This window comes from Branchiostoma lanceolatum, chromosome 1 (genome assembly GCF_035083965.1).
Source record: "Branchiostoma lanceolatum isolate klBraLanc5 chromosome 1, klBraLanc5.hap2, whole genome shotgun sequence".
Classification (NCBI taxonomy): Eukaryota; Metazoa; Chordata; class Leptocardii; order Amphioxiformes; family Branchiostomatidae; genus Branchiostoma; species Branchiostoma lanceolatum.
In genome coordinates this window covers 5,404,492-5,419,100 of record NC_089722.1, presented here as the reverse complement: position 1 = coordinate 5,419,100, position 14,609 = coordinate 5,404,492, and the positions used below count along the sequence as shown (strand labels likewise).

Here is a 14,609-nt window from a genome sequence, read left to right as displayed (position 1 = left end):
CTACTGCTATGTCATAAATTTAAAAAATAATCAGTTAACGATATCCAGTTGTGTGGCGTCTATGGTCTAGTGGTTAGGCTACGGCACACGGGTTCGATTCCTGGCAGTCGTCCTTGGTATAAGACGACTTCCCTACACCGTCTGGATGACACTGACGTCGGTCTGGGATGTATAGGTAGTAGGAGTAGAACCGGCTCCGTCTTCCAATACCATGCCCCCCAACAACGTTAACCCACTGCCCGGCGAAAGGGCTATGGGGCCACTTTTACCTACCCATGCAGTACTCCGCTATCCTTTTACATCCCCTTTCCACCAGAAAATGACATAGGAGTAAGGAGGGCTCTATATCTAGCGAGGAGTAGCTGCCTTAAACTAAGGAAAATCTAGAAGTCAGGGTTGTCACGGAAAATAAAACTGAAACTTTTCATCGCCACTGTGGAATCTATTTTGCTCTATGGGAGTGAAACATGGACACTCACAAAATCTTCAACAAAAAGACTAAATGGGACCTACACGCGAATGCTCCAAATGTGTTAAGTTACTCTTAACATCTCCTGGGAGCAAAAACTCACCAACGAACAGCAATATCAAGACCTGCCACAAGTCTCAGAGAAAATAAAAGCAACAAGATCGAAATAAGCTGCTCATTGCATGAGACATCCTGATATCATAGCCTTCAGCCTAGTGTTATGGAAGCCTACAGAAGGGAAAAGAAGTCGTGGAAGACCAAATGGCACCTTCATCGATACCCTACGAACGGACACAAACCTTACTGAAGTGAAGGAAATCAAGCCCCTGATGGAAGATAGGGTGAAGTGGAGGAAGCTTTCAAAAGTAAGTCCACAAGAGGCTGTGACCGCTGAGCGACCAACCATTTGACAGGTCGCTCAACGGATTAAATAAACAGAGAACTAATCTATGTATGTTTTGTTGTCTTTCGAATTATACTTTTACATCGTGCATACTATTCTGATTATTAAATCAAATCCAATTTTGGCCGCTGAACGGCCGCCCAATGGTTGCCGCCTGGTGGAAAGGGGGCCTGATTGACGCTTTTTTAGGTCCCGACGGATGATTACAGCGTATCAAAGCAGATAAGAGGCTTACGCTAATTAAAAGACGGGATTTAGAGGATCAGCGAGACATCCCCGGTGAGAATAGACCAGAGAGTACACTATCGGCATGTGTGGTCAAGAGGGAGGCCTTACTCAACATAACCAAGGAAACGTAAGTACGAAAAATATTACTCGTGGGGTGCTAGGAGCAACCCTGGAAAGAAATACGATTTAAATTGTTATAATATCTGGCAGAAGTTATCTCTTACTAGTGACTGAATATCCCAATTCTTCTCACGACCTGAGATAAGGACATATCGGTCATGATACACATCCCCCACTGCTACTGATTCCGTGCCTGTGAGAGTAAAATAACATTTCTCTGTTAAACTAGCCTCCGTTTGCAGGCGATCTGAACGGCGCCGCCGTGTGTTTGGGAGTGGGGGTGTGTGGTTGTGTGGTAGCGCTGATTTGCGATTTCCAACATATCGTACGGGCGGCAAAACGATTTCTCCAGCAAAAGAACCTGGCAAATGTTGCAAATCGCGAATTAGTCCCCCCCCCCAAAAAAAAGAAAAGAAATAAACGCCGGCGCCACTCAGAAGGCCTGCAAACGAGGCTGCTGTTAAACAGTGACCTTTCGCACCTCAACTAGAAAACGGCCATGTGATAGAATGTGAAACATGACCTACGATAAGACAAGCGCGATCATCAATTTCAGAAAGATCGCCACAAGCTAAAAGTCTTTAACGCCAAATCCTTTGATGAGTGCAAGAAAATTTTCGTAGTCTCATGTATCGATATCAGCATCTTTCATTAACACCCACCGTCTAATGACATGTTCCCAGTTCATTATAACCGGTCTCCGCTGGGCGCGATACTAAGATAAACACGAGCATGCAAACAGCCCGGTAACGAGCCGCGCAGCTGCGGGGGCTAATCAGCTATATTTGCACCCACAGATCCCTCGCTTCCAAAGCTATTTCGTTCGCTTATTTCACGAAACTGTAAGTTCATCTTTCCAGCTAAAGCGGCCTTATCTCAATGACATTATTTTTTCCAATAACTAGTTGTGAAGTTTCTGCTCTATAGAACACTTAGTACCAGCAATAGATATAGAATGACAAGAGCTACTGCATCACCCTTGGGGTAAAAAAAGGGCTGACTGATGCTACAATACCACTTGTAGCATCGTACATAGCAAGTCTCTTAATGGAGACTCTTAACCTATATAGGAGCGCCTGGTTACTTTGGACATGAAGGAAGAACGTCTGCACATTTCTGTGCAAGTACAAAACATACAAACTCTCCTATGAACGGCACCTGTGACAGTCTCGCAGCCACTGACTTTCTAAGTTAGATGCACAGGACTTGACCAAAACGGATGTAGCTTTAATCTTTCTTTCATTCTTAAAGAAAGATTGGTGTAAAAAAAGTAGTAATTGCTGATCGAAGCGAGCACAAGTTTGCGAGAGCGTCAGGGCCCAAATATGGTAAACTATGTCTATGGCATAAATGCCGTTTTCGTCCCATCACAATTGCAGTACGAAAAAAGACCGGCAAACAAACAACCTCCGCCAATGGCGTGGCGCGACGCTATTTCGGGGGTATTTGCTTTGTAAACCGTAGCAAGATAATGGCACGTATCGATGGCATGTGAGTTTAAACTTCCCACACGCAAGAAAAAATATCAAAACTGAAAAGAACGGCAAGTTGATACTGAAAACCTCAATTTCTATTACAACCTATTCCGCATATATAACAATGGCTCCAGCTCTGGGGAAGGAGGCTCTATTCGACAGAAAAGAACCTCCTTGCGTTTAGCTAGTAGTATGAAACTTCACCACCAAAATCCCATGAATCCACTGAGGATCAAGATTTCTACAATCAGTCACGGTGAATCAGTAAAGAACAATAACCATATCTACCCAGTACAACGATAGCTGTGATTTATGAGTGGAACACATTTATTAACACCGTAACAAGAGACCAACGGCGGTCAATCACCCCTACCCACTACTGTCTACGCAGCAATATTTCATATACTATATGATGATAAATCAAAAGGCTGTTGAGATGTTCAAAAGGGAGTCGCCTGAGAGGAAATGATTTCAGTTGTGTTGAACAGTGATAAAAGGCCTTACAGTTCATAATCATACCCTCAAAATGCGATTTATGCCCCTTGTTCCCGGCTTAGACCCGGGGCATTTAGATTGACCCTCGCAACCTGTAGTTACATAGCGTTAGGGTTAACACGGGCGTTTACACTATGGGATATAAATGTTTGTACTCACAGCTTCTGACCTTGGCCTCGGGGGGTGACCGTGGCCTTCACCTTTTGGTTCTGGCGGCGGCCTTGTCATACAGACGTGACCCGGGGCGTTCTTCCTCTGACCCGCAGATTACGAGTTGACCTCCCCCGTCCGGCCTGTATCACTGGGATATCTTTTCCGATGATCGGCAATCACGGATACACGGAAGGACGTTCTTGTACGTCCACTGCGACGAGAGAAGGACAGCAATGACGAGTCGTGCAGGCTGCTGTCGGGAAGGAATACCATGCCCATGGGGACGGGAATCAACAAACTGGAATTTGGCGCATGTTTTGTCAACCGCTCCGCTGGAGACAGAGGTGAATGCCCAGGGCGCCCTAATAAAATCCGACACTTTTTCTTTCAAGCTGATTCAGACTTTGATTCTGCAAAGTTCTTAAAGGAAGCTCAAGATTTCTTTTACGTATCTCACTTTGCAGCCGGGTTAGAAGTACATCGGCACTGGGTATCGTCATTTTTTCTCGGGATCTGTAGCTCTTCGTCCATTTAAGCCGGCGAGTTGAAAAACAAGAATTTACACAGCATGTGAAATTTGCCAGCACAACGCGAATTCATCGATGAGTGCGTGCTGCCAACCTATCTTCGAATTCGCAATCAAGACAGGATAACTTGGGCTCCAATTTTCCAAACTTTCACAACAACGAAAAAAAGTCAACCCATGTCGGAGTAGGCAGCTAAAACAATGAACCCATACTAACATTTTTTATCTATTAATACTTATCATTAGTCACTCCCACTTTCAGCCTCGGCATCCCGAAATGCACCTGTCTGTCATATCTACGTCATTCTCAGCAATCCATGAAGAGCCAAACCGTGCAATAATCTCCCCGCCAATCACAGCTCGCGCTAAAGAAAACCAGCAAATCGCCGACCAGAATGTAATGAATGTGATTACACTTGCTATTTGCGCTGTTATAAAGGCGCACACCCATTCCTGCGCAATTCCGACAGCTTTTGACCGAAAGGTAGACGACCCGTTTGTATTGCTTCTTCACTCTTTTTAATGTCTGGGTAGACGGTAATTCGGCTATCGTTGCACGAAGTAGAGTTTAGATAATCATTTCTTATGTTGTGATGAGATGTGATGTGATATCTATATCGCATGCAAGAACAGTCTTAGTTAGATCTTGACGTTTTCGCTAACGCTCGTATGGAGAGAAGGAACAGGCGGAGGGGGCGTGAGGGTTGTAGTGGGAGAGGGAGTAAAGCGGGCTTACTTTGTAGGGAGATGATCTGTTTGCTTGTAGTCCAGAGACTAGCTTTGCTTTTGGGACGAACGTGCCACATTTTTGCCCGATCTTTTCGCTCAGTCTTTTCCAGCAGAAATTAGGTCAACACAAATTAGTCTATTTTTGGAAACAATCTCGCTCTCATGCTCTGAATTCTTCTCCCCCTGGCATTCCTCCGGGGGCTTAGGGCTGTAGCTCATCTTCACTTGTCTCGGGGCCTAGAGCTGTAGCTCATCTTCTCTTGTCTCTCCCTGCAGCCCTGTCGGCGTGCCACTCCTTCCTGCAGTAGCCAAGTCTAAGGAACCAGAGCCAAGATGCCGCCCAAGCAAGACAAGATTTCCGACGACCCTCGGGTCTACATCTACGGTGACACCAAGTTGCTGATGGAGCTCCGCTCCGCGCCGTACGATGCCAAGAAGAACGTCTGGATCCCCGATGACAAGGAGATGTTCATCGCTGTGGAGGTCAAGGAGGAGAAGGGCGACAAGGTCGTGGTCCAGCTTCCCAAGGGCGCCGTAAGTACAAACCCATCTACCAATCAGACTTCTACCTTGTTGTTTCGTTATAAACGCTTCTCTTTTGTGTATTTAGGTTCCAACATTGTTGAGGTTTTGAATAAAAAGACACAATTTGCTTTTTATTCAAACGAATCACGTTCCTTATGGTAATTCTAACTCGCTTGGTTGTGTACAAATAGTCTTTGCATTCTGTATTGACGTCTGTGTTAAACGTCTGTTTTGTTTAACGCTCTACAGACGAAGGATGTTCCTAAGGACAAGCTCGTCATGATGAACCCCTCCAAGTTCGTCTGCTGCGAGGACATGGCCAACATGACCTACCTGAACGACGCCTCTGTGCTGGCGACCCTCAGGGACCGTTACGCCAACGGCCTGATCTACGTAAGTGGCAATTTCGTTAGTTGCAATATGCATACTTGCGTTTTACCGAGTCTAAGATGATGAGACGACTAGCAGGTTCGCGTCGCGTGCTTCTATCTATACACTTGTTGTTATGATTTCTGCTAAAACAACAATAAAAGAATGCAAACAACTTTAAACCAATATAGAGAACGCGAATGGGGCAAATAGTCTAATTTCCAAGCAGTTGTTATTAGCTCTAGCTTGTTGTCGGCGTGTTTTAAGGCGTGTCATGCGTCCCTCTTGTGGTACCTGTTGATACAGGCCCCGAGAAAAATGCTAGAGGAAAAAAGTATAAAACGCTAAAGAAACACGCGCTAAACAGGCCAGAGCTTACAACTGTTTGGACACGATATAATCAAACGCCCGTAAGCCCGCCTAGAAAACGGACGTTAGGGGAAATGGGAGAGTGCGTTGTGGAGTAATTTGTGGATCCACACCACCGTGCCTAATTATTGCCACGGGGTCCATTACTGCTGGTACAAGGCGCGGGGCGCACGCGTCTTCCAAAACGGGAAAAAGACAAACACGCGGTATTTGGTCACAGCAGCCGGCACGCGCCCGGGTGGGCGGCATAAAAGGGATACGGACCTGTCAATCTGACGTCAGCTAACAAAGCAGGAATGCGCGGGGGTGTAATCTGATGCTAGCAAATACCGTTGGGAAAACATTACAACCTATGGAAAGATTGAAATGGCCGTACGTTTCTATCGTCATGCGACTTTTTTCCGAGGCTTGAGAACCGATCCATAACATTGCATTTGCCGTAAAGACAACTAGCTTATGGACGACATATTCACTGCTGTCCCAAGAATGACTTTAACTTGCTATCGTAATACGTGTCCAGGTCGAAGTACTGCACATTGTAAGCCCCGTCAGATCATTGAAATTAAGGGTTCGCCGAGTAAATTCTTCGAAAGTTAATTGTGTCACTCGGTCAAGGTTTACACCATACAAGCAAACACCAAAAGAAAAGAAATATAATCGCATCCTTCCCCTAATACAGACCTACTCCGGATTGTTCTGCGTCGTGATCAACCCCTTCAGGCGCCTTCCCCTCTACACAGAGGAGGTTGTGGCCATGTACCGTGGCAAGAGGCGTCAAGAAGTGCCGCCTCACTTGTTCTCTGTGGCTGACAACGCCTACCAGAACATGCTGATCGGTAAGGCTGTTTAAACTTCTCCTTATTGCGTGATAAATTTACAAAACATAACATTGGAATCAAGAACTAGGCCATGTAACGGTAAAAGAGACAATTATTCTCAGTTGTGTTTGTGTTTTTAATCTATTATGAGTAAAATGCCGATTCGATCTAACTACTTTCCATCGATCCTTCTCTCCTTAACTTATCTGTCCTGCAGACCACCACAACCAGTCTATGTTGATCACGTAAGTATTAATTTTACATATATGTTTTGTTTTGTTTTTTCGATCCAACGTTCTAGGGCATTAGTAAGGCCAACGGAAACCTTAGATTAGACGGGAGAGCATTAATCACTGATGGATATAACAGTCTTCGCTGTACACAGGCACTGGGGTCAGATTCGTTGGACACAACTATTGGCTGTCCACAGCTTCATATCGTATCACTTTGTATTTGAGATATGGGCTTTGTTCGATACAGAATGTTAATGACAAATATCACTGTTCCACCACAGCGGCGAATCTGGTGCCGGGAAGACTGAGAACACGAAGAAGGTTATCTCCTACTTCGCCCAGGTTGCTGCCATTGGCGGTCCTAAGAAGGAACCAGCGGAGGACGAGAAGAAGATCACCCTTGAGGATCAGATCGTGCAGACCAACCCCGTACTGGAGTCTTTTGGTAACGCCAAGACCGTCAGGAACAACAACTCCTCCCGTTTTGTAAGTACATATTCTGTTGTAGGTGTTGCGACATTACCTCCTATCAAATCTCTTAGTGCTTCCTCAGTATGTTCTACTGCATCGTAAACCTGTTCATCCAACAGAAGCGCCAAGTTCTATTCACATGACAACAATGATGACATTTCAGCTGCAATGGACTGTGAATAAGGACTTTAACTTTCAAGTTCCTTCACGAAAAGTTACAAGGCTGGCAATAGGAAAATGAGATTCTTCAGAACACAGCCACATATTTCTATCCAGTATACCTCCTACCGCCTCGGCAGATACTCTGCTGTCTTCATCATGTGCATATGTTGTTGCTCACCACAAGCTGGCGTGGCTTCAGTAATGTCATCCCAAACTTGACTTTATAATCCGTTATTTTCCAGGGTAAATTCATCAGGATCCACTTCAACACCAAGGGCAAGTTGGCTGGTGCCGACATCGAGTCCTGTACGTATACAAATCATAACATAACAGTTAAGATTTGTTTGTCTTCTTAAATCATCCATTTCTGACAACATGAGTTAATATCGCAAAGTGTCTTTAATTGTTTTTAATGTTTTATTTGATATCAAGTAAGTAAACTTTGCAACTTCCAGATCTGTTGGAGAAGGTGCGAGTGGTGGAGCAGCTGCCCGGTATGGAGCGTGGCTACCATATCTTCTACCAGCTGCTGTCCAACGGCCTGCCTGAAGTCACAAGTAAGTACACGGTGTAAACGATTGAAGAACGTATCCCGAAGTGAGTTTGCCACATTCTAAGAGAATAATGCGGAACGTAAAGCAGATTCCTGTCGACGGTGGATTCTGCCGTCTGATCATGGTAAGAAGCAAAATGGGACAACGTCTGAGTCAGACGGAGAAGTGAATTAGCCCTATGTGTTTTATATCAGGTATCCTGGACTGTACTTACGCATTCTCGCAATCTACATTACAGAGATGTTGATGGTGACCGAGGACGCCCACGACTACAAGTTCTTGGAGAAGGGCGAGAAGACCATCAAGAACGTCGATGACAAGGAGGAGATGGGGTTGACGCATGAGGCCTTCGATGTGCTAGGCTTCACCCCAGATGAGAAGACGAACATCTACAAGCTCACGGGAGGTCTGTGCCACTTTGGCAACATTAAGTTCAAGTCCAAGCCAAGGGAGGAGCAGGCCGAATGCGACGGCACTGAGTGTAAGTCTAAACACATAACTTGAGTTTTTTTACTTCGACATTTGATACTATTGCTTAAATGCGCTGCTGACCATATGACCAACTTCTCATGACCTGGAAGAATCCATAACTAGCGGTATCAGTTGCAAGATACTCAGCCCTAATCAAATTAAATCGATCAAGCCTAATCGTGAACATATCGAATTTCTCCCAAGCTGCCGATAAGATGTGCTACCTGTACGGCCTTAACAGCGGTGAGCTGCAAAAGGGTCTGCTCAAGCCCAGGGTAAAGGTCGGCAACGAGTGGGTGTCAAAGGGTCAGAACTGCAACCAGTGCCAGTACGCCGTCAGTGCCCTATCTAAGGGCGTATTCGACAGGCTCTTCAAGTTCCTGGTCAAGAAATGTAACGACACCCTGGACACCAAGATGAAGAGGGAGAACTTCATTGGTGTGCTGGATATTGCCGGCTTCGAGATCTTCGACGTAAGAAAACATCTCAATTTGAGATAATTCGCCAAACGTATGCTTTGAACAAAGGCAATATCTGGAAGGACGACAAGCAAATCGCATATTCGTTTAAAAAGTATAATAACTGGTTACGGTCAACATATATCATGCTTAAATTAAATGTACGTAAAAACGAAATACCACTGGCTTATCATGAATCATCTACCTTACTTATATCAGTCCTACAGGTAAAATCAAACATTATTCCTAGTAAACGTCGACAATTCACTACCGACTGCATGTAGTACAAGACAATAAATAACTATCATTTTAACAACCCTATTCTTTCCACAGTTCAACAGCTTTGATCAGCTCTGCATCAACTACACCAACGAGAAGCTGCAGCAGTTCTTCAACCACCACATGTTCGTTCAGGAGCAGGAGGAGTACAAGATTGAGGGAATCGAGTGGGAGACCATCGACTTCGGTATGGACTTAGCAAGGACTCTCGCCTTGATCGAGAAGGTGAGTAGAAGTCTGGTTACTGTATTCTTTGCATAATCTGTCTCTGTGTGCTTCGTGTAGTGAACCCGATCTGTGAATATAACGCCTGTTCTCGCCTATCAGCCCCTGGGTATCCTGGCCATTCTGGAGGAGCAGACTATGTTCCCCAAGTCCAGCGACAAGTCCTTCATCGACAAGCTGCGCGACCAGCACTTGGGCAAGCACACCAGCTTCCTGAAGCCTAAGAAGCCAAAGATCCCCAAGTACGAGGGTCACTTCGATCTGGCTCACTACGCCGGTAACGTTACATACAACATCTGCGGCTGGCTGGAGAAGAACAAGGACCCAATGAACGAGACAGTGGTCGGCTGCTTCAAGAAGTCTTCTAATGAGCTGCTGAAGGATCTTTATGCAGACTTCATGACTGCAGAAGACACAGGTTAGTACTTATAGCACTTTCTTTGTCTACGAGGAAAGATTTGTCCGCTGTGGCCCTGTGCAGCCCTCGTCTAAACGCAACGTCCATTTTTCTACTGTATTAGTGTTGTCTTTATCCTACGGAACAGTAGCTCATGCAATTGTTTCTACCTCCTAAGCTGCTGCCCAGAAGAAGTCTGGTGGTGGTGGAAAGAAGAAGGGCGGAGCTCTCCAAACCGCTTCTGCAACCCACAGGGTAAATATTATCTAATGATTTTAACATGAATTTCATATTTCTATCATGTAATAGCAAGTACGTCACTGACTCCAGTAGTAAACAATTTGTGTAGCATTATAGTTGTAATGATAATAAGTGCTTATCAATGCTTCTCATCTACAGTCCGGTCTGACGCAGCATGTACATAAACGTTATCTTTGGCAGACTCTGGGTTATCGATGGAGTTTGATAGGATACACTTCTCCACTTCTTTGATGGGTCAGTCGCATGCGATTCGGTTCAATTCTTAAAAACCAACACTATATCTCCTCCTTCTCTGGCCGAATACAGGACCAGCTGGCTCGGCTGATGGCCACTCTGCACACCACATACCCCCACTTCGTGCGTTGTCTGATCCCCAACGAGCTAAAGACAGGAGGCATCATAGACTCCGCATTGGTTATGCATCAGCTGACTTGTAACGGTGTACTCGAGGGTATCCGTATCTGCCAGAAGGGCTTCCCCAACAAGATGGTGTTCAGGTACGACTTGTTTCATATTTCTGCCTTGCTAAGACAAGTAGGGTCGACCCACGTGTCATGCATCAACACAAATTCGAGTTATCATCGTTCTTTTATGTAATGTAGGTTACTAGCATATGTACCATCCAACCGTTGTTCCTTCGCTCACAGGGAGTTCAGGCAGCGCTACAAGCCTGTGGACCCCGTCCTAGCCAAGGAGGTTGAGGATGACAGGGAGTGCTGCGTCAAGCTGCTGGAAAAGTCCGGCTTGTCGAAAGAACAGTACGGTGTCGGCACGACAAAGATCTTCTTCAAGGCCGGTCAAGTGGCCCACCTTGAGGACATCCGTGACGCCAAACTGGCTGTCATCATCACTGTCATCCAGCAGCGCATCAGGGGACGACTCATGCGCGCTGAGTATGAGAGGCTCAAGGAGCAGAGGTAAAGTGCTATGGTCAGATAGCTGTATATGTATAGCGGCCCCCCTCTCACCCGATCCGCGGCACGCTGGCGGCGTTGCTGCGTCCTAAACTGGATTTGTGTTACCCTTGACTTTAGAATGGGAATATCATTCAAAACGTACGAGTATGACCAAAAAGACAACAAAACACACAAAGCTTAAAATGATTCGTTTTTTTATCGATGACATTCGTTGAGTGCTTTGTCAATTCAATCGGCCGCAGCGACGTCTCGCCATCGTGCCGTGGGTCCAGTGAGAGTTAAAACACACGAGCTTCGCAGGCTCGCAGCGCGGCTTTGGATGGTCATATTACACTGGTCGACCTGTCACACCTAACCTTTGCACATCTGTTTGTAAGCGTTGTTTAAAGCTAGTGAGGATGTTGTTTATAGCTAGTGAGGATGCTCCTACTCTACTTGATGGCAACGAGTCACACTCTACGTTAGTTCTAGAAAAGTACGAATTTTGAATACATCGATCCTTGGTTGAAAACTTTGATTCTTGAATAGCCTCCAAGCAGGCCCAATGGATTGCAAAGACCGTATCCAACTGGAAGAGGGAGCTTGTTGCAAAACATACTTCTTCTGCCAGTTTGATACGGTCTTCGCAACCTATAGATCTGCTTGGAGATTAATTCTTGAAGGCATAACTATTTCTTGTTCTTGTCTGAGCTGGTATCTGATACATAGTAGCTGATACATCGAACAGTTAGTTAGTTATTTTATGCATCACGCAAAGACTGGACTTTTTTCTTATGTCTCCAAGTGACATCAACTGCAGGTCTGTTCGGAGACACTAGCACCCCTATCGTAGTTCTTCATACAGAATCTAGCAGCTTGGTTCCAAACCCTCTCCAGTTTACCGAGATATGTCATTCGGATGCTGGGCAGCTTGCCAAAAGAACCCTTTTAAATGATATTCTAAAATATCTATGCATTGTAACCAAGAACCGCTGTCCGATCGTAGGGCTGCCCTGAAGATGTTGCAGCGTAACGTCCGTAACTGGATGAGCCTGCGCAACTGGGAGTGGTGGAAGCTGTTCTGCACCATCAAGCCTCTGCTGTCCCAGTCCCGGGCGGATGAGGAGCTCCGTGCCAAGGAAGAGGAGCTGACTGAGGTGAAGGAAGGCGTCGAGAAGGAGGAGACTCAGATGGCGGAGATCCAGCAGAAGCTGACCGTGGTCGAGCAGGAGAAGAATGAGCTGGCCGCTCAACTGTCTTCGGTAAACACATGTGTTTTCAATACACCTTGATTTGAAAAAGATGCCTCTGTTAAAAGTTAAAATTCAATGAATGTGGGGTGAGCCCCTCTGCTGAAACTCTACTCTCGCAAAAAAATTAAATGCTGAGTTATCACCATACGCAATGGTAGTGGTAGATAATGCTAACATTTACCTAGGAAACATTGCACATTTCTAAGTTAAACTTTCGGGGGTATTCATCGTCCCTTAAACACTTTTTACAGGAACAAACCAACACTGGTGACATCGCCGACAGGGCTGAGAACCTCATCAAGAACAAGGCGGACATGGAGCAGAAGATCGTTGACTACAAGGAGCTTCTGCAGGAGGAGGAGTCTAAGAACTCCGAGCTCAGTGCCGCTAAGCGCAAGGTATGTTATGTTATTTTCTTAGTTTGTAGTCTTAAGAAAACTCCGACCGTTACAGGGTATGTGTGTATCAGAGAAATCCCATGCCAAGACATGCCATTATTACAGCCTACTATGCGACATGTCCAGTCAAATACTAAAGACTTTAATAACCATGATACCTTTTCTTGTGATTTCATTTATCAGAGCCATTATACGAGATGTATCATCGTGAAAATATACATCTACATCATACAATAGACTGGCAGGTTTCTTTTAACGAGCAATGCATAAAAATACTAGTCGTTCAAACATGATTCGTTCTATCTTGTTTAAACATTACCCCCTTTAACTTCGCGACAGGTTGAAGGAGAAGTGGACAACCTTAAGAAGGACCTGGAGGAGCTGGAGAAGACTCTGCAGAAGGTGGAGAAGGAGACACGCGGAGTGGAGAACAGGGTCCGCACCACCTCCGAGGAGCTGGCAGCCCAGGAGGACCAGATCGCCAAGCTGTCCAAGGAGAAGGCTAAGCTGGAACAGCTCAATGCCGTACGTTATAAACGCTTCCTAATCGGAAACAAATACTGTACGTTTATTTACTAGAGAATGCCGTCTTACTAGATTATGATTATAACCAATTCTGAGCGAAGACAGTTATAAGATACTATGTTCAAACAAACCGACAGCATTTGGTGTCCATAACGGCCCGTTGTCTGTCACGAGTACGTCTTAGTTTCCAGAGTGATAATCGTTATGTTTTAAACGAATACAGACCACCCTGGAGGACCTGCAGAAGGAGGAGGACAAGGTCAACAACCTCAGCAAGCTCAAGGCCAAGCTCGAGCAGAACTTGGATGACGTAAGTACTGCTTTTCATTATTCTATCACTCATTTTTAAATCAGGACAATATTGCGCCCAGCTTCATTTTTTTGCGAGACTCTCACTTCTAAATCGAAGGGTGATTGTTTCTTTCTCGATATGAAAGCTGAATAATGACTCCGATTTTAGTTTGTCAAGAAGACTGCTATTATTCATCATCTTCAAATCTTCTGAGTTCTGTTAATCGTTTGCATGAACTATTTTTATTACCGGCACCCAGCTGGAAGAGAACCTGGATCGCGAGAAGAAGGCGCGTGCCGAGGCCGAGAGACTGAAGAGGAAGCTGGAGGGTGACCTGAAGGCCGCACAGGAGACTTTGGGAGGCCTGGAGAACGAGAAGGCCGACCTGGAGGAGCGCATCAAGAAGTACGATGCTTTTCTCGATTGTCCAATGCTAAGTAAAAGTATTACGAATACACATTTGTAGTCAAACGTAAGTTACACACGTGTTTAAATCTTATTTCTAGGCTTTGAAAGACTTACTCATATCTGTATTTTTTCCTTTTCCTGCTTCTAACAGGAAGGAGTTTGAGATCAAGGGTCTTGAGGCTAAATTGGAGGACGAGCAGGGTCTCGTCACATCTCTGCAGAAGAAGATCAAGGAACTGCAGGGCCGCATCGAGGAGCTTGAGCAGGAGCTCGAGGCCGAGAGGAACGCCCGTGCTAAGGTCGATAAGCAGAGGGCTGACCTGGCTCGTGAGCTCGAGGATCTGGGAGACCGTCTGGAAGAAGCCGGTGGCGCCACCGCCGCCCAGGCTGAGGTCAACAAGAAGCGCGAAATGGAGCTGCAGAAGCTCCGCCGCGAGCTGGAGGAGTCCAACATGCAGCATGAGGCCACCGTCTCTGCCCTCAGGAAGAAGTTGTCCGACGCCAGCTCTGAGCTGGGCGAGCAGGTAGAGAACCTGCAGCGCGTCAAGGCTAAGCTGGAGAAGGAAAAGACCACTCTCAAGATGGAAGTCGATGACCTGGCCACCAACGTCGAGGCCATCACAAAGGGCAAGCTGAACGTGGAGAAG

At 45.8% G+C, this 14,609-nt stretch overlaps 2 protein-coding genes across 2 annotated transcripts in view; both read left to right on the top strand.

Annotated features, from left to right (window-relative positions):
- LOC136430731 (myosin-7-like) overlaps window positions 1-14,609 on the top strand; it is a 36,622-nt gene that overhangs the window by 17,375 nt on the left and 4,638 nt on the right. The gene's annotated exons all lie outside the window — the stretch shown is intronic.
- Window positions 4,834-14,598, top strand: LOC136435614 (myosin-7-like). The gene is made up of 21 exons (XM_066429252.1): window positions 4,834-5,132; window positions 5,373-5,516; window positions 6,541-6,697; window positions 6,897-6,924; window positions 7,194-7,398; window positions 7,788-7,851; window positions 8,001-8,102; window positions 8,338-8,580; window positions 8,775-9,043; window positions 9,362-9,532; window positions 9,635-9,950; window positions 10,108-10,184; window positions 10,497-10,687; window positions 10,838-11,107; window positions 12,093-12,360; window positions 12,591-12,737; window positions 13,077-13,262; window positions 13,486-13,572; window positions 13,814-13,959; window positions 14,114-14,515; window positions 14,577-14,598. The coding sequence occupies exons 1-21, from the start codon at window positions 4,932-4,934 to the stop codon at window positions 14,596-14,598; spliced, it is 3,696 nt and encodes a 1,231-aa protein (XP_066285349.1). The 5' UTR covers window positions 4,834-4,931.

Excerpts from the sequence above, each read along its gene's own strand:
- LOC136435614 (XM_066429252.1), top strand. The coding sequence starts at position 4,932 with ATGCCGCCCAAGCAAGACAAGATTTCCGACGACCCTCGGGTCTACATC. Across the intron at positions 12,738-13,076 it reads TCAGTGCCGCTAAGCGCAAG|GTTGAAGGAGAAGTGGACAA; the intron begins GTATGTTATGTT and ends ACTTCGCGACAG. Across the intron at positions 13,960-14,113 it reads CTGGAGGAGCGCATCAAGAA|GAAGGAGTTTGAGATCAAGG; the intron begins GTACGATGCTTT and ends TGCTTCTAACAG.